The sequence below is a fragment of the Hetaerina americana genome, unplaced genomic scaffold, assembly GCF_022747635.1.
Source record: "Hetaerina americana unplaced genomic scaffold, ioHetAmer1.1.p SCAF_3, whole genome shotgun sequence".
In the NCBI taxonomy this organism is placed as follows: domain Eukaryota; kingdom Metazoa; phylum Arthropoda; class Insecta; order Odonata; family Calopterygidae; genus Hetaerina; species Hetaerina americana.
Window position 1 is genome coordinate 79,431,553 of NW_027286874.1, and position 19,729 is coordinate 79,451,281.

At 36.0% G+C, this 19,729-nt stretch overlaps 1 protein-coding gene across 3 annotated transcripts; it reads left to right on the plus strand.

Annotated features, from left to right (window-relative positions):
- The first annotated feature begins 2,029 nt into the window (after positions 1-2,029).
- On the plus strand, positions 2,030-19,712 carry LOC139690614 (zinc finger and BTB domain-containing protein 49-like). 3 transcript variants are annotated; one of them, XM_071588097.1, is made up of 6 exons: positions 2,030-2,145; positions 2,346-2,418; positions 2,808-2,862; positions 12,915-13,064; positions 16,936-17,000; positions 17,264-19,712. In XM_071588097.1, the coding sequence occupies exon 6, from the start codon at positions 17,290-17,292 to the stop codon at positions 18,814-18,816; it is 1,527 nt and encodes a 508-aa protein (XP_071444198.1). In that variant the 5' UTR covers positions 2,030-2,145; positions 2,346-2,418; positions 2,808-2,862; positions 12,915-13,064; positions 16,936-17,000; positions 17,264-17,289; the 3' UTR covers positions 18,817-19,712. The 3 variants fall into 3 exon arrangements, with proteins under 3 accessions (XP_071444198.1, XP_071444197.1, XP_071444199.1); XM_071588096.1 differs by lacking the exon at positions 16,936-17,000; XM_071588098.1 differs by lacking the exons at positions 2,808-2,862; positions 16,936-17,000.
- Positions 19,713-19,729: the final 17 nt, after the last annotated feature.

A 19,729-nucleotide genomic window follows, 5' to 3' on the forward strand; every position in this document is an offset into this window, starting at 1 on the left:
ATTAAGACCTGCATTGTCTCCTGTCCAATGAAATTAGTCAACCATGTATGATTAGGCCCCACACTTCACTGAGCAGACTACTGGCAGTTGTTGGTATTGCTCTTCAAGCTTAGTTGAACATTAGCTAACCTTTACGGGCACGGCATAAGAAAGACATTCGGACCTTAACTGTCTTAGTGCTCTTCAACAAACACTTCTTTCTTAGCGATTCCAGCTGAAATGGAAAAGTCAATTTCATATGCTATAACACAATATATTCATAATGAACACATAGTGGATACCATTGGCACACACTCCACTACTAATTGGATATTTAAGAGCGAATAAGCCTACCTGCTCACCACGGTATTTTCAAACTGTTACTTTCCCTATCTCACCAAATTGTTCATTGGGACAAGAATGCTAAAAAAAATCCCACAGACAGTGACATATTTCCAGATACGATTGACTTTGATTATTAGGCGATCCTCTTCTCTGACGATTACACCAATTTATATTAAATGTAGAGGAAATTAATATTTATCATGCCTTCACTGAGAATTATTTTTTGTCTCATTTTGTAGCTATTTCTACTATGGTCAATATGTGAAGATTCATTCATACATCAGGGGATGCAATCACAAATGACTACATTGAATAATTGTTTTAAAACCTATACATTGGTGAACAACGCAAATGCAGCCAATGTAAAATGTTCATTTTTACATACGCGGTAAACACTAGACCGCACTTATAAGATATTTCAAACAATTGGATTGCTCCCAAATTTGGTTTAAATTCAAAATTGATAAACTTGGACATGACCATTTTTAATGTGCTTGGTTTCACTCCTTTTGTACAGGTAGTAACTTCAACGCAGAAATAATTTTTCAATAATTATATAGGAGCTACCAGAAAAAGGATAATAGTTTTACAGAAAAGACATATACCTTACTTTTTTTGTAGACAAAAATACAGTTTCAGAGGCGGAAAGGATAAACTCTTTGATATACAAGTCTCCTCGAGGATTATTGGACATTTTAAGAATTAAGGAACAAACAGTATCAGGTTTCTCATGCTCGCCCTTCTGTCTCATATGGCCATTTAACGAAGAACGCTCAAGGTTTGCGTTTGGTGACTTATTTAGAGGAAAACAATAAATTCGACCGCCGTAATTAAGATTTCCAGGTACATAGAGAAACGTTTAGCACATACGAGGGTCATCCGGAAAGTAGTACCCGTTCGTGAAATAAAAAGACAGAAGTAAATATTAACAAACATAAAAAATTTTATTTGAAAGAGGATACTTTAAACTACTTCTCAACATAATCTCCAAGCAAATTAAGGAATTTGTCATAACGTGTGACAAGTTTCTGTATTCCTGCTGCATAGTCCTTCGCCGCCAGCTCATTGAGATACGCGAGGGACCCATCTTGCACAAATTTTTGCATAATGCAGATGGTGTTTAACAATTTCATGAACAATTGTTCGAGAAACATTGGGAAAATGCTCACAGATGTCATCAATTGTGACGCGCCGATCGTTCCTCACGAATTCGTCAACTGAGCTCACCAGTTGGTCTGTAATGACAGACGGCCTCCCCGAACGCTCATCGTCGTGTATGTTCCCCCTCCCCATGTTGAAGTTGCGACACCACCGCCGAACAGACGACTCGTCCATTACATTGTCTCCATACACCTCCTTTAATTGGCGATGAATATCACATGGGCGAACGTTTCTTGCATTGAGGAATTTAATCACTGCCCTCACTTCACAACTGGCGGCGTTCTCAATTTTTTTAAACATTGTAAACAATCACAGAAACAACACAGGCAATGCTAGCGTCACGCAACTTGGCTCAGAGAAGGCAGACAAGCCACTGAAGCTATCTGACCTCGTCCAGCGGCTACTCGCGTCGTCAGCACTTCTCGTATAATCGCCATGCAAATCCAAGCAGCTCGGCGGGAAAAAATTTACAAAGACGCCAACGGTAATCGAATGTGATATATCGAATTGCCAGTAACCGATTGTCATAACAAAGAAACATCGCTTAGCACAGCAGGTGTTTTTCGTGCTTGTTGTGTCATCGGAAATTATTTACATAAATATTAGACAACATATAAAGAATAAGTTACAAATTCAAACGGAGATGTTTCAATTTATAAGGCAAGTGTTTAAACGGCATTCCTAAAACACTTCACTAATAGCCATTGTGGGCTAATTTTTATCCCATCTTGTGACCCTATTCTAGGTCCATCAAACGGATGAGACGCAATGATATGGGAAACCTGATTCATTGCGTATATTACTTCAGAGTGTTAACTTAGTATTTATTATATTTTAAATATATATTTCGTGTTTTTTAGATGGTGGTAGAGAAATCAGCGACTAAAATGATACCACCGCTATGCTGGCTATTTAGGCCCAACGACATTTGACGTGAGTATCACAGTTTTGAAGTGTTATTTTTCACAATATCACGATGGTTAAAAAGCGCCTCTTGTGCTTTTTTTCATTAAGGATTTTGCGTGATAACTTTATGTTGGCAAACAAACTTAATGTGTTATACCAAGTGGCCAAATGAACATTTATGCAGTTCGGACGCTACGTATAAAGATATATATCTAGCGGTGTTTGTTTACTTTTTGTAATCATACGGAAAGTACATTACACATCATTGTAAGCATTCTTACTTATTGAAACAATAATCAATCTGTTGATCATCTAATACTGGAGGCTACTGAAATTGCAATGTTTTTAATTAAAATATGTAAGCTAAGTTGTTATCTTTCAATGTAAGACTATTTATTTCTGTATTTTTATTGTAGCGTAGGGGTTTTAGAAGAATATCCTGCCTCCATTTGGTTTGGTACCTGTCAACAGGTAATCATTGTCATTCACTTGATGTAACTAAAAACATCTTGAATATGTTGAATGTTTTACTCAAATACTGTTACATATGTAATTGATCATCGTCAATATCTAAGATCTTCAACTTTCACATCTGAATGGTTTACTAGTTACCATTCATGTGGGAATTTATCTGGGAGATTTGAAATGGGCTACTATGATATGTTGTGTATGCCAGAAATTTGCTGTGCAACGGAAAATTCATTTTCTAAGATTTGTTGTGCTTGGAAGAGAGGATAAGTTTTTTCTAAAATCTAGTTGCATGGTTAAGTTAACTTGATGACTGTTCATACAAAAATTAGGTTGCAAATGTGCAGTGTTTACGGTGATTTTAAGTATCACTCACAAATTCCTTTATTCTCAGTTATTCACCTTGAGTGTTACCAGTGAAAACATTATACCCTGCAAGGGTTCTGTATCCTTATAAATCATTTTCAAACAATTGAATTGATACATGAAGAAAGTTTTCTTTTTAATAATAATGATCCAAATAATGTTATTTCACATTTTCTAATCTAATTATTGTTTATGTTGTTATGCTAGATTTGTGTAAATAAGGAAACCAAATTCTCCTCACAATAAAGGTCAAGTCATAAGTCACTGAATATTAGCGCTGAAAATAATTAATTGTTTGTCAGTAAAGTTGGCTGATTCAATAAGTTTCAGTAGATTATATGTATATATTTGTCATGCCAAGAGGATAACTTACTCAGTCATAGACATTTTTAATCCTTGAGAAGATGAGCATCCTTTGAATTTTAAGATTTTCTTTCAAATTCTTATTTGGTAGTGTCTCACAAGTTTCTTGTTGTCTTTCTCATGTCTACTACAAAGCTACAATATAATCAATATCCCCCTGTTACTTTTGCCCCTTTAAAAATCCAAATCTGATTGTGTATCTTGTCCTGTGAGACTTCTTCTCACTTTTTTTATTGTTTAATCATTTTTCTTTCTGAGGTAATTGTTTTTCAAGCTCCTTGTTCATTGATTCTTTCATTTATTCAAGCAATTCTTACTGCACTGTACCGCCAAATGTATCACCTCTTTTTGACTTGAAAGACAAAAAGTTACCCTCCGCCTCAGTAATATTGTTTTTTCTTCATTTATTTCTTTGGAGATCTTCTCCTATATAGTCCTCTAAAGTGGCTTTATTTCTTTCCATGGTTGCATTAGGTAGTTAACTGCAATTGGTATCATATAGTCAACCCAATGCTGGTAGTATTAGCTCATTGATTAGGAAATCTAGTCTTTTAAAATTGACCTACCCCTCAAGGATATGCTGTGTGTGAACATTTACATACATGTAAGCATGTAGTATGTGGTGAAAATATTCAATAACTGTAATTAAGTACCAAGTAAAAGTTGGTGGTGGCCTAAGTAATAGGGGTGAATGGACAAAGTGAAACGGTAATCTTGGCAACATATTGTGTAGTGTTCAATTATAATTTCCCAAACTTTGAATTTGTTGGGTTCCAGATTTTACTTGGTAACCATAGATGGCGTAGAGAAAGGAACTTAAATGCATGGGAATCTCCCCTATAAGCAGTTTCGTCAATCTCACACTTGTTGTGCTTAGTACAAGGCTAGCTTTACCCTAATCTATCAAAAAAAATCCAATCCTAGGGTTGGTTTTATAGGTGAGAGTAGTGCTCAACCAGTACTAGGCCTCACGGCATGTGAAATTCAAACATCAGCGAAAGGGGGCCAGTTCCTTTACTTGATGAAGCTGAGGGTGTCCAGGGGTATCCCCAAGAATTAAATCCTGGCCCTCCAGTCAGTAATTCAACGCTCTACACCCTAGGCTACCAACCCCCAGCCTGTCAAACCAACCTATAATATGGTAATTGTAGTGGCAGTAGTAAAAACATTCAAAATTTTGAGTGATTATTTTCCTAGAGCTTGAATACTCTTACCTTTGAAACCTAAGTTGCTCAAAAAGAATCCACTACTCCCTGTGTACAAAAGTAAGATTAGGATGTTTGTGGATAACACTGATTAATAAAGAGATACCTGAGGATGAGGATCATTTAATGCTAGCAAAGGATCTAGATTGTATTTGGAAATGGTGTACAAAATGGAGATTGCAATTAAACCATAACAAATGTTTGGTGCTAAATTTCTTTAAAAGGTCAATGGTTTTTGTTTAAAAACTAGTTGGAGTTGACCTAGAAGTACCTGATATGGTAAAATATCTAGGTGTTAGTATAACTAAAGACAACTTGGGGCACCCACATATGTAAAATGGGCAAGTAAATAAAAATTTGGGATTTATTGGATGCATTGTTGGCAGAAGTGACTACAAGGTCAAGGGACATAATGACCTTGCTCTTGTAAGGCCTCATTTAGAATATGCATGTAGTGTAAGGGATCCAACTGAAAAAGACCTCATTCAGGAAATTGAGAAGGTTCAACGCAGGGCAGCCTGTTTTATTTAAAACTTATGATAAAGCATAAAGCATCCCAGAAATGCTTCTGGATTTGGATTGGGAATCATTGGAAGAAAGGCAATGTAAATGCTAGGTTAAACTTACTTAACAAATTCAGAGCTGCATTTTTCAGTGCCGACGGCTCACAAATTCTTAAAACTCAAAAAGACCTAGGTCGCTTGGATCATGAATATAAAATTCAGGAAAAAGATACCAGAACTAGCAGACTCCTTCTTCCCACGGACAGTATGGGATAGCAACTGTAAGGTTATAGATAGCAAAAATTCCACTTGCCACCCTCAGTATCTAGGGAATAATGAGATCCACTCAATTTCATGCACTTTCCTTAACCTGATGTGTTTTGTTGTCAAAACCCTTTCCGTGTGACCGCATGGAACTGCCATGTACAGTATTGCTTGACCTGCATTGTTGTTTTCAAGCTTCTCCTTCCATTCCTAGTCTCTCCCTGTGGGGGGGATGCCTCTACTGCCTGGAGCATTGTGTTGCAATCCCTACTTGTATCTTTGGGGGCGGGGAACATGAGTTTCATGTTCATGTAATGCTGGAGTTTCCCCTTCTTATTGATCAGTTCTGCATGACCTGTCTTGTTTTGGTGGAGGCCTGTATTATAAATGGTTTTGGCTCATTTTCAAACCCATTTTTTTGCATGACAAGTAAATAGTTTGTAAGGTGAATTAACCCTTGTTTTGAATTGGGTCTTCCTCCAGCATGTATACAATTGTGCATGCTATTTGATAGTTTTTAATGAGTAATTTACTCTTATCCCTTCCTTTCCCATATCCTCCCTTATCACTCACCCTTCTCACCTGGTGCTTGCGCCCCTTGCCACACACCTTTTTGGTGTATTGCGGGGTTTTATGTTGATGTTGATATGTCAAAAATTAGGATTTAAAGTTCATTTAGTTTGAAAACATTGGATCACAATCATTTGCTGCAACAAAAATATTCCTTTTTTGAGTTCAAGATCACATGAAGCTTTTACAAGTAATTTTTCATAGCACAAACATTATGTGAAATGTCAAAAAATAACAATTTTTATTATTATTCTGTGTCAGAGTGACCTAAGAATGAAAGCAGAATGTGAAATACAAAAAATAATGTTTTGTTGCAGCAAAACATGTATGAAATGTATTGTTGGACAAATTGCATAGTGCAATTTGTATATATAATATCTTTGTTAATTTTGATTATTACATCTTAATTTCCAGATTTATTTATAAGGACAAATAATAATTCAGTAATATAAATAATGTAATAATAATACTACAATAAATACAAAATGATACAGGTAATTTAAACATAAGATTTTGCCAAAATAGGTATGCACACAATATACTAGTTCTTGTGAAATAGTTAAAAGAAATAGAATAGTCAGTTTAAGTTTGAACAGAGGTAGTTTTAAATGAAATAACATTTGATGCATACTTAAGTTGCTTGGCATGGTGTTCCAAAGATTACTTGCTGTAGCAGTGAATGAATTCAGGGTGTTGCCATTTTGTGGGAGAACTTTTGGGCATGGCTGCTAAAACTTATTGTGATTGGGCAATAGTCTTGCAAAAAATGAATAATGACTTAGAAGTAGTAATTATTATGGGAGGTGAAAGACTGCTTAGGTCATTTGCACCTTTGGAGATAAATGGGTGTTTAGGTAGGGGTAGGGTATTCAGGGAATTGATAAGAGAGTAGAAAGAAACCTGTTATTGGTATCAGCCTACTCTGAGCATTAGGTGCCTAGTTTAACCCTTTCGCTGTGGTTCACTCTCCCACATGCCAAAAATGGAGGGTATTGTGTCTCCATTACTTATATTACCCCTGAATTAAAAAAATAATCTAAATAATAAAAACATGGAAGTAATAAAAGTAATCTTGATTCACTAGTTATTTGATGTAAAATTTTGTTAATTTATTTTGATCAATAAAACTTTTATATACTTTCAAAGTATGATAAATATCCACAGAGAGGGTGAAAAGGTTCATTCACAGCAACCTACCATGTAAACATGCTAGGTACCTTTACCTAATCGAAGGGTTAACCATCCTATCCACCTGGGCCCTTGGGGTGGGAGGCCAGTATATAAGCTTGATTCCCAGTAACAATCTTATCAAGCAAGTAACATGATCTCTCATTGGTTAGCGTTCTTTAATACAAGTACTGCCGAAAGGTATTTTTGCCTTTTTATGTCGTCATCAGCCACCATAGGTGGCATAATTGAGGTCTGATGTGATTTATTTTTTGACATCATAGATGAATCTAGTGCAAAGAGTGGAGTATGCATTGGAGTTTTATATTGAGTTTCTTGGTAAGCTCAGCAGTTGTCAATAATTGGAAAAATGAGACATTACGAGTTTTTTACCAATGTGTACCCAAAGATTGTCTCTTTAATTTAAGTGTAGTGTAGCGTTGATCTTGTGCAATATATATGATTTATGATTGTCCTTTGACTCTCATAATTACATCAAGATTTGCAACTCTAGTCGAGTACTTGATTTCATCTCAGCCAACTTTTTTCTTGGAATTTTATTAAAATCAGCATATACAGCTTGTCGTTGGTGAATGTCATCTTGTCATGGAAGATTATGATAAACAGAAATTCTCTATTTCGTACCATTTTTTCAAAATTTTAGTGGGTACTAAGATAAAACCAGCATGTGTGATCTTTAGGGGAAGGTATTGCAAAGGGAAAACATTCAATAATGAAGTTTTTAAGGGCATTGACTTGGCATAGGCATTGCTGTTTAGACAAAAAAAGAATCTGTGATAACTATAGGCCCACTGCTAGGTGTAAACTTTGATTGGTACCCTCATCCAAAACACTTCTAAATTGGTGAACCCTAATAGGTGAATTTACTTGTGGTAGCGTCTCCCCTTGACTTAAATGTTTATCTTAGCTTTCCTATTTTTTGAAAATCTCATTACCCTCATTTTTCAATGATTAAATTTCATTCCATACCTGTATAATTGATTCTGCAATCTATCAAGTAATGACTGTCACTATTTGGCTGACTAGTTAACTAATGCTTGATCATTTGGTATCCAAACTGATTTGAAGAGTTCCCCAACTACTTTTACTCCATCCTCTAACCCTTCACATGCATTCCTTACCATTTCTACCACATATTCATTAAAAAATGTACTGGTAATACTAAGTCTGTCCCAAAAGTAGTAGGACTGAGTCGATCAACAGAAATTTATTGCCAGAATTGATACATTCACTCAAAAATCTTCAAAGTAGCACCCTTATGCATCCACATGCCGCTTCCAGTGAATTTTCCACGCCATGTATGCCTTTTGGGAGGTGGCGCCCGGAATGCTGCTAAGCTCCCTCATCACGGTCTGTTGTAACACTTCCACCAAGGTGACAGCCTTTCAGCTTGAATTTGAGGCAGGGGAAGAAGAAGAAATCTATTCTGGCAACATCAGGGCTGTAGGGTGCCTGAGGCAGGGTCAGGAAGCCTTTGGTAGATCTGCATGCAAGTTTCCTTTTGTTCATCTGAGAGCACTCATGGCAACAGCTTCGCACATACCTTTCTCATACCTATTTTTTTGGTTGCAAGTCGATGCACTTCACTTTTAGAGATGCCAAGTTCATCAGAAACCATGTGAACACTCTGATCCCTGTCAAATGAAGCCTTCACTCTTGCAGCATTTTTGTCACATTTGAGGCTTAAGGGCATTCTGAACATTCAGTGTCTTCAACATCTCCACTGGTGCCACTCGAAAACACCCAATCTACCCATGGCATATTCACCATAAGCTGCCTTGAGCATATCATGAGTCTCTTTCTCAGTTTTGCCCTGTTTCGCATATAATTAGATGGTGTAGTGCTCTTCCAATAGTCAGTTCATGACGGAGTGTAATGAGGTCACATTGTGGACGTTTTGCCGAGGAACGATCCACACTCTGCAAAGGCTGGGAGCCAACTGCTAATGGCCTCCTGCCTTTCCTGAGGTTCCCCTCCCTTGAACCCATCCGAAGAAACCACCACCCATCCATCCGTCTTGGGAAATAATAAGTCAAACTGCTTTTGGGACAGACCTTGTAGATATTCTTACCTCATTCCTGCATAGCACCTCTCACCGCATCCTGACTCTCCGAATGCTATCCATATTTGTGCACTCTTAAGACGTGTAAAGGCTCTTGAGAAGTTGTGTATCTGTCAAGTCTGTTTATGTCTTCTGCAAAATGTTCATTTATTGCGCTCAGTTTGAGAGCTCAAATTATATGTGAATTCTTTGTATGATTTGTAGTGATAGAAAGCTTAAGTTTTCATATAAATTTAATTTACAATGTGTTTCTTAGTTACTTAATATCTACTAATGTAATAACATATGTAATTCTCACCAAGGAATCCCAAATTAATTACAATTTCATAATGAGGCTTGGAAGTCCAAGACTTTTTTTACTGACAAAGGCTATTGGCTATTTATCACTGCTCTAAAGCAATTCGCATTATTATTCGAGTCTTGAAACATTATTTGATATAGGCACTTAAGAAAGTAAGTAGTTTGATATCTTGAACTTATGTTTGTCTCTATTTTTTATATCATTTTTAAATTGAAAGACTTGCAAATTCATTTGGTATGGAAGAAATCTGAAATTAAAAATTGTTTAAGAAAATTTCATGTTTGAAAAATAATTCCATCATTTAATTTCCAAAACATTTTTTCACTGCATTTTAATGCTTTCCTTACCGTGCATATCAAAGCCATTATTAGCAGTCTCACAGCGAAAGTAAATTTTTAAAGTTTTATTTATTTCTCCTAAGCTAAGTATGTTATTTAGTATGCTAAGTATTTATTAAGGATGCTATTATTTGATGATAACGAGTATTTTAACTTGCAGATTATATAGTGCATAATGGTGAATAGTTAATTTATTTCATCCAGGGCCTTAAATTCAGTTATTTATCTTAAGTTTTATTTCAGCCTGAAATTCAAATGTGTTTGCTAAGTCTTGAAATGTTACAGCTGTGCTCTATCATCTCAAAAAATTGATTTTATTTCATTATTCCACTTGCCTAATATTTGCTTTTATGGCTTTATGATTGGTTGTGTGCCTTTGTGGCTGCATGATTGCTAAGTGTTAGATGCTTAGATTTATTCTATGAAGTAGCCGCTAAGGCTTCTAATAGCTTGATCAAAACATTATTAGTGCTACATTAAGTACATTTTAAGGAATAAAAGACTCTTTTATTTCCTGAACTTGATTTCAGAGCTTTTAAGTATCCTCTTTTGTACTTTATATACTTTAAAGCTTTAAATTCTTTCATTTGCAGCTTTTGTTCAGTGTGTAAATTTGTTATTGTTGATTTTACTGTTGTTTTAGAATAAATTGATGCTTCAATGTTAATTTGGATACAAATAGACTTTTATTATTCATACCACTTCTGAATTTGTTGTACGTCATCTTTTTCATTAAATGATTATGTTTGATGGCCACCCACAAAGGGGTGATTAAGAATTGATTATCATACTTAGCGTAGGTAATGTTGAAGCTAACAACCACCTTATGGCTATTGTTTTTTAATACATATTACATTTTTGATGTGCCTCTGTGACAACATTTTTTGTAATTGGTGAATGTAAATATAATTTAAAATGAAAAAGGCCAATTAATGATAATTGAACTGTTGATTATGCCAGATCGTCGAGTCAGTATTATGCTGCAGTGTCTCTAAATTCCTGCTCCTGAAATGTCTCCAAATTATTGTATCATTCCACAATTGTATAGTTTGAAATATATGTGCCTCTTACTTTTCTTTTCCTTTGACAGCTCTTACTCTGCAAGGCTTCTAATTATAACTTTAATACTTTTCAATGTATTTAAATAGAATTCTGTTAAACCTTTTAATGTTGTTAAGAATAGTTTGGCATTCTCTTGAATGAAAAATACGTATTGTGATATATTCCTTTCTACCAAAGACTTAAAAATTTCTTTGTTAGTTACTTTTGTGTTTTGGTTTACTGTTAAGAGGTACCTTGTGAAGGCTTCCGTGATGTGCAAATATTGAAGTCTTCTGGGATTTACTCTGGATTGGTCTATATTTCTGGGACACAATGATTTGCCAAAGTGTTTTACTAAAAATGTGGACAAAATATGAATCTGAAATTTATATTTAAATTATGTAGATCTATGTAATTATATATTATTACAGCATATATATATTTTTTGTGAATTATAAAGTGATAAAGTATGCCTTCTGAGGCATCTCTGTACTAGTTGGAATTAGGATTTGCAATTAGTTTTGCAAATATCACAAATGGTCAACTGTGTATTTTCCCTGACATGGTTAAGAGAATTAATTGTTAAACTTGCTACTGTTATTGGAATTTGATTTAAAAATGTTTACTCTTGTTTTAAATTATTTAAAAACTTATTTCCAAATTCCTTATTGTTATTCCTTATGTCCATATTAAAAGAGTTTGTAATTTTCCGTAGACTTTATTTCACAGTACAATGCATTTCACCGATTTGCAGCATCATCAGGTACAAGTGACACACACATCTGTTGAATATAAACCCATTGGACAGGGGAGAGGGGGAAGTTGAAGGTGGGGTGGGGGGGTTTCTGGGACTTCATAGTCAGTGGCCGTGGTTTTTTCAGTTTAGTACACTGAACTGTTGGGTTTGTTTACCCTCTGGGTCAATTTTTCAGAAAGGAGATGGGAGAGATAGGCGTTTAATTGCTCATTACAAAGTGTTGTATTGGGATCTGCCAAGTGCTTCCAATCCTTTAAGAAGGATATGTAGTATTTCTGGGGCACAATTGCTATAATTGTTACAATCTAATAGGTGTTTTGCAAAGAAGGAATTGGTGTTTAGCTTTTTGTGACACCTGGCGTGATCTTGGGTTCATGGTTTGAAATTCCTCCCAGTTTGACCGACATAAAAAGTGTTGCAATTATCGCATTTAAGTTTCTAGATTTTTGATTTATTAAATATATAATTTAATTTCTTTGCCAATACAACACCTTGTAATGAGCAATTATACACCCATCCCTCCCTTCTCCTTTCCAACAGTTCAACGTACTCAGTTGCATTTACGCCATGATCAGATCCTATGAAACATTATAACCCAAATAACACCGTCCATTTGTTTGTTTTCTCTTTTCTCGACCACCAACTCTCACTTTCGAAAAATCCCCCGACCCTACACAGCCACCCCTCTCCCCAAGGGTAAACAAATCCGATGGTTCTAAGTAGACGTCCGCTCCTAGCCCCTCCAATAAACCCTAACCAGACCCAATGCTTAGTCATAACCAAGGCACCACCACCTCTTCTTCCTTTAACAGAAAAAGACACAGCCACCAACTTTGAAGTCCCAGAAATTCCCCCCCTACCTTCAACTTCCTCTTCTCCTCTGTCCCATGGGTATATATTCAACAGCTGTGTGTGTCACTTGTACATGATGATGCCACAAGTTGGTGCAATTCATTGTACTCTGAAATAAAGTCGGTGGAAAATTACAGACTCTTTTAATATGGAAATCAAACAATTCAACGCTGAAAGTGTCAAGTATATCCTTATTGTGTATTTTCTTATGATATCTGTTAATTGATTACATTCTTTTGCCGTAGATGCATTTCGGTCTCTGCTGTGGCTAGGATTTGCTGTTCCTCTGTGCACACTAGGAAAGATCTTATATGGTTTCTACAGAGTTAGCCTCGACAGGAATTGGATTTCATACACCTCCTCATCATAGTTTCACCTTTAATTGATACTTATGGGTTAGTAAAAATAATAATATTTCACATTTTTATTTTCAATTGTTCAGCAGGGTTGCCACATGCTGGGAAAAGGCCAGGAAAATTAATTTCTGTATGACAGTTTGAATAGTGGTTTTTATGGAAATCATTGTTGAAATTTTAGGATTCATGTAATACTACAAAAAATTAATACAATGTTTTTGCTATTATTTTATGCACTGTATAGCCCATTTTATGATGAAATCATAGAAATTCTATCCAGAATCATTGGGAAAAAATTAGACCAGCATCTTATTTTTTTTTAAAGGTGTAGTAGCATGGAAATGATTGAGAGCCCAGGCTTATATCTGAGAAGACTAAGACCATGAGCTTCACTCAAACTGGTTTTCCAACTACCAAATCCTATTTCTCAAAGCTACAAGTCTTCTGACTCTCGATCTCAAACTTATAGTTGTGCACTGTGTAATGTAGGTAATTAACATATGCTTTAACATTTATTTCCACCAGCAAACTTATGTGTGTTGATTACTAGCACTATAAATTGCCTTGTGGCTTTGAGAAATGGATCTCTGATTTTTCTGGGAAGCTGCGGGTAGAACAGGGAAAGGATTTGACCCTTGTGCTCCTATATGTTTCCCCATGCAACAACGCTTATTGCAAAGTAAACTCTATCCTTGCATACAATACCAGCCTTCATGTTGATGACTGTGTTTTTGTGGTTAGTCATTTAGCATGTTTTAGTCTAAATCACTGTCCAGACTATTAAAAATTTTATTGTTAAGATTATTCACTTTTCATTATAATTGAATCTTGTCAAGGAAATTTTCTTGATTCATTTTCACTGACAAGTTTCATTGCAGTGATTAACACAACAAACTTGACAATGATAATGTGAAAATGTTGGAACAATACAATAACTTCAAAGAGTTAAAGTCATTTGCCTTAGGGATTCGTGCCTGGATCCCTCAATATGCCACCAACTGCTTTAGCCAATTTAGCTACCGAGGCCCTAATACATCTTAATACCCTTAAATTTTTATTTTTGTGTATAAGGTCACCTTGGTGGCTTAATTGGCTTAAGCAGTCACCTGAATATCTAGGGATCTGGGTTCGAACCCTGGTCAAGGTGTATGGTTTTTACCCTTAAAAATCGTTGCGTTGAAATGCACATTAGCGGTTGACTTTGCTGTAGTTATTTATGACATCTCTTGCAGTTTCCTTAAGTTTGACCAATGTTGGAAACCTAGTTAGCGAAAATTTGCATGGTATTATTTTATTATCATCAGTGTCAAAATTTTCAAGGAGAGACCCTGAAACACTTATCCATATTTTATAACTGTAATCCGTTAATTGAAATACAAAAGGGTTGCCACCCATCAGAAAAGCCTGGGAAAGTCGGGGATTTTTTGGTATGGAATACTAGGAAAGGTTAGCGAATATTGGGAAAAATCAATCCAATAAAAGTTTTGCCCTCTTTGCATCAATTCTTTTCGGCAAAACACATTGCAAAACTTGGTCCTAGCTTTCTAAATGAAGGCCGAGTAAGTAATTTTAAATCAGATTTTTGAATTATATCACAAAAAATTTAAGAGAGTAATGTAAAAGAATGTATTTTCTAATTGTTATAATTTACAAATGAAATGGCCTCATAATGGTGTCCTACCATTGCTTGGAAAAAAGTTAAATATGTAGTTAAGGTTGGAATATTTTGTCATTGGTTTGGAATATATCAATTTTGTCCCTTATTTCTTTTTTAAAACTATATCTATCTTGAGCCATTGAATTTGGACAGGCAAGCTCAATTTTTAATTGTTAAGAACATGAAAAGGTACAGATTTAGATCTGACATAGCTAGGTGATGTGCGTTCTGTCAAAAGTTTCTGAGTAACTCAGCAAATAGAATGGTTAAAAGTGTAAAGCAGTAGGGTCACAGTTTATTGCAAATATGTTGGGGAGTTTCTTAGTTGAAGAAGTTTTAATGTGAAATTTAGAGTAAGACAGAAAGGATGTCTAGGTAGAGATATTCGTTTGCCTAGTCGTGTTTGGTTGACTACAATGATAGTTTTAAGGTAGAGATGGGAGGAGCAGAGTCATTTTGGGTCAGATATTGCATTCACGTTGTAGAAAACTTGCATTATTAGGAAAATTCATTAAAATTCCTTCTTTTTGTGAGGGTACTTGACAAAAATAAATTGTTGATTTGATGATTTTTAAATTTATCATCATTGGGATTTCTGAAGTAATTTCTTTTTAAGTATATGAATATGTTTGGGGGATCGCAATGGTGCGATGGCTAACATACTGGCTTCCCACCCTGAGGGCCCGGTGGCGCCAGATATTTTTCAGTGGTATCCCGATCCATACTTGAGGTGCTTAATGGGGCACTTAGAGTGAGTACACAGTCCGTTGGATGGGATGTTAAGCTGCAGACCCCTTGGCATATTTCGTTTAGGGTAGGCTAGTGCCAATTCTTTCTCTCCACCCTTCATCATTTCCTGTCCATCCCTAATGGTGCAAATGACCTCAGCTGTCTGTCACCTCCCTGAAAACTACTATTTTCAAAATAAATTAAGCTGTTCGACTGCACTATTAGAGCTAATTTATTTACAAAATGCATAGTTTCAGGTGTGGTATTGTGAAATTCGAACACAATAAGAAAAAATGATAGCACTTATCCACAGTATATTGATTTAATAATATGGTTTTGATGTACGCATTATCTTCTGGTTCTTTAATAATTTATGTAATTGAATTACCCATTTTATCGGTGCACTTAATTTTTTCATTTTTGGAAAAGATACAGTGATTTGCACATAAAGAGTGGGTAAACCTGATTAATTCTTTGTAAAAGAAAATAATAAAAACTAACCTGATTAAAATTTTCATTGGAATGCCAGTGAATTGTGAATCCATGAAAAAAATCTATAGTGTCAATCATGAAAATTACTATTCACCTAATCATGAAAAATCTGCTTTTATCTCATATCTTTTTGCAGGTATAAATTTTCCAAAGTTTCATCGAATGGTAAATTAATCTATGTATAAAGAACTGTGCCAACCCTGCTTTATTTATTTCATTATTGGATCATACTGGGAAAGGGATGTGTGGAATTCATTTGCCATTGGGCTAAGTAATCGATGAGCTTTACTCTTACCTATCAAACCTACATTTTGGTTGATAACTGTGGTATTGGATTATTTCTAGCTCGTGATTTTGATTAAAAATATTATTTAGTTTTCTATTCTTTTAAATATTAACTAAAATATAAAAACATAACATGTCATTAATTGAAAATTAATAGCATCGTGGTTCTGGGCCATAGTTGCACTATCTCATTGCTTTGGGATATTCATATTTTCCTTATTTAATTCCATGATTTTTTTCTTGTACTGAAGTAAATAATCAGATATAACTTAAAATGTGACGTTGGCATTTGGACTAGTTTCCACTGTTTCATTAATATTAATTTTTCAATACTACTTAAATTTAAGTTTTTATTATTTATGTACCATGAGGTTTCTAGAAGTATGCTACATTTCTAAAACTTAAGAGTAAAAAATGAGTTCACATCAGAGAAAATGAAGTATGAGAAATGGTTAGAATGCAATGCCTTTTATGACAATTTTTGTGAGATAACACATCTTGTGGACTTGTAATTCATATTTTATTATTCATTCCTGAATAACAAATTCATTAACCCTTTGCCATTGAAATTTCTCTTGTACTTTGTGGCATTGAGATTTCTTTAAACCCCGAAACTAGTGTTTACAATTATGGTTGGAACTACTTAAAAAAAATATATTAGTGTCAGTTTCTCACAATGAATAATTATGTAGTTTTATGCATATAGAATTTAAATGTGTTGTTTCCATTTTTGTGCATGCAATCCAGGCCCATAGCATGGCGTACTGGTGGCTTACCCAAATGGGTAGCTTACCTGCTGCGTGACTGAAGTTGTGAGTTGCAATTAATTGTGGATGACCTAATGTTCACAGCCTATGTGTTCTGTAGTTTTATAATGAGTTATAATATTATTCAAATCATTACTTTTCCATTAGTGCTTATCTTTAATCTCCCCTATTACTGTCTGAATTTATTTCTGTGACATGTGGCCTTCTATATTTTGTAGATACTAGGACATAATTCTGGTTTTTGTCAATTAAATAAAATTAATTCGTGTATTTTGAATAATAATATGTTTTCATTGATTTTTTTCCAGGTGCTAAGAGTACAGACAGCTAAGCTATGAACTTCACCCCCTTTGGGGCTCCTTTTGCTGGTTCGATTCCCACAGTGCACCAATTCACCGCTAAGTTTGCTCACAATGCCCCTGGGCAGGCAGTGGCACCGGGTGCCGTGGTGGTGAGTGCCGGGGACACCATCCACTATATTCGCCCGGAGCCTGGCAACTTTGCGACAACTAATCAGGCACTCATAACCATGCCTGTCAATGTGGGGAAGTATGCACGTGATGGCACAAATGCTACTGGCAGTTCTGCTGGAACTACCTCCACCTCTGGGTCACCTGTAGTTTCCCAACCATCAGTTGCAGCAGCTGGCCAGTCAGTGCAGGTGGTAAACCCCAAGTATCATGTTGCACCTGTGTCAGTGCATCACTTCGCACAGGCTCCAGTTGGAGCTACAGTTGTAACTGTGGCGTATGCTCCAGCTGATGCCCTACAGTTGGCGCAACAACAGCAGCAGCAGCCCACACCCCCAACATCTGATCCTGCCTCCTCTACTTCTCCACCTACAGGAGTTGTTCTTCAGCAAGGACAACAACAGGTCATGACAGCTGCTTCTGTACAAACGGTTGACCCAAAACAGCAGCAGCAGTTGTATACTGTTGCTACACAAATGCAACCTCAGGACCTATGCGCTTCCATGTTGCAGCAACAAACCGCTGAGGTTGATAAAGCAACACAGACTAAAGAAGTTGATTTGCGAAGAGAAGATGGGACTGTTGCTGGCGGAGCTGAAGTTGAATATGGCGGTACTGTTACTCATGCAACTACAACTATGCCTGCAACTTGGCAAAGCTTAGCAACTCCTGGGTCAACTGTTGCAGACTACTTATCTCGGCTACCGGCATCAACCCTGCCATTGAGTCTTCACCATTTTCTTAAATTCTCCACAGATACGATCAAAAAGGAGTCTGATGATGGTTCTGGTGACCCAGGAGTTGCACCAGTGCAGGGTCAGGCTATTGGGCAAATAGCTGGTCAAGCTCAAGCAGCTGTTGGTGGAAAAACTGGGGCCAAAAAGAAGAAGAAAAAAAAGACAAAGAAACCTCCAAAACCCAGAATGCGACCTGGTCAAGTGCAGTTGACTACAGCATTGGATGGTACAACGTTGTTCTGCTGTCCAGAATGTCACATGGCTTACCCAGAAAAAGAATTATTGGAACAGCATCTTATAGGACACAAAATTGAGCGGCGTTTCATATGCGATATATGTGGTGCTGGTTTGAAGAGGAAGGAACATTTGGATCGGCACAAGCAAGGTCATAACCCAGATAGGCCCTATGTCTGCACTGTATGTCTTAAGGCTTTCAAAAGGAAGGAGCATTTGAATCTCCACTTTGTGATTCATTCAGGAGAGAAAACACATGTTTGCACTGAGTGTGGTAAGGGATTTTACCGCAAGGACCATCTACGCAAGCACTCTCGCAGCCATTTCTCCAAACGGGTGAAAGCAGAGTTGAGTCAGGAGCTCAGTGGAGTGGTACCTGCCCCAATGGCTCATCCATCTACTGTTGCCCTCTTACATTGATTCCCTATCATTGACATATAGAGTAGGTTTAAATATACTCTCAATATCAGTGGGAGCTTAGTTTGAGGGTATAGTCACAGCTTACTGGCTAAGGTGGTCTTATGTAAGGAACACGGATTAAAAATGGGGTATATATATTGCTGGAGTTAATGAAAATTTTACGTGTTCCTAGCACTGCCCTTTATAGCTTGTGCTGGATTCTCTTGAAACCCAGTTGTCTTTAGTGGTCCTACGCCACCGATTTACATTGTCCATTCAAATTATTGTGTAGTGTTTGTTGTGAATTTATTTTTTTGCCGTACCTTAATCACTTGTGAAGTATGGTGACAATGAATCAATTTCTTTGTTAGGAAAACTTACAAAGGTGTGTTGTGTGTGTACATAAACATTTCATAAGTACTTGACAGTACTTCAATTTACGAACAACCTATCTGAACTATTGCAGCTATTTAACTAATTGGAATGTGTGTTGTGGATCTACTTCAATAATTTGGATAACATTTTTTTTACTGTAAGAATTAACTGTTTGTACATGTGTGTACTCTTCTTTAAATATTTTAAGTCTAATATTTCATCACGTAAGTTTAGACATTTGGTATTAAGCAAGAATTGTACCAATAGCATCATTTCCTGTGTGCACTCTCTTGCCCATTAACTAGCTAGATGAGCAGCTGAAGAAGGGCAACTCTGTTATAATCTGGCTTTAGCCTTAAGGCATTCTGTCTTGAAAATACAAATGCTTAAATATTTCACAGAATATATTTTAAGTTATTAGTTGTCATCCAGAGATAATAGAGTAATTGATTTCTATAAGCTATTTATGCCCAATCCGATAGCATTTCTCTTCAGTCCCCTGCATACCAATTTTTATAAATAAATGGAATTTATAGACCGTCTCAATTTGAAATTATTT

Excerpts from the sequence above, each read along its gene's own strand:
- LOC139690614 (XM_071588097.1), top strand. The coding sequence starts at position 17,290 with ATGAACTTCACCCCCTTTGGGGCTCCTTTTGCTGGTTCGATTCCCACA.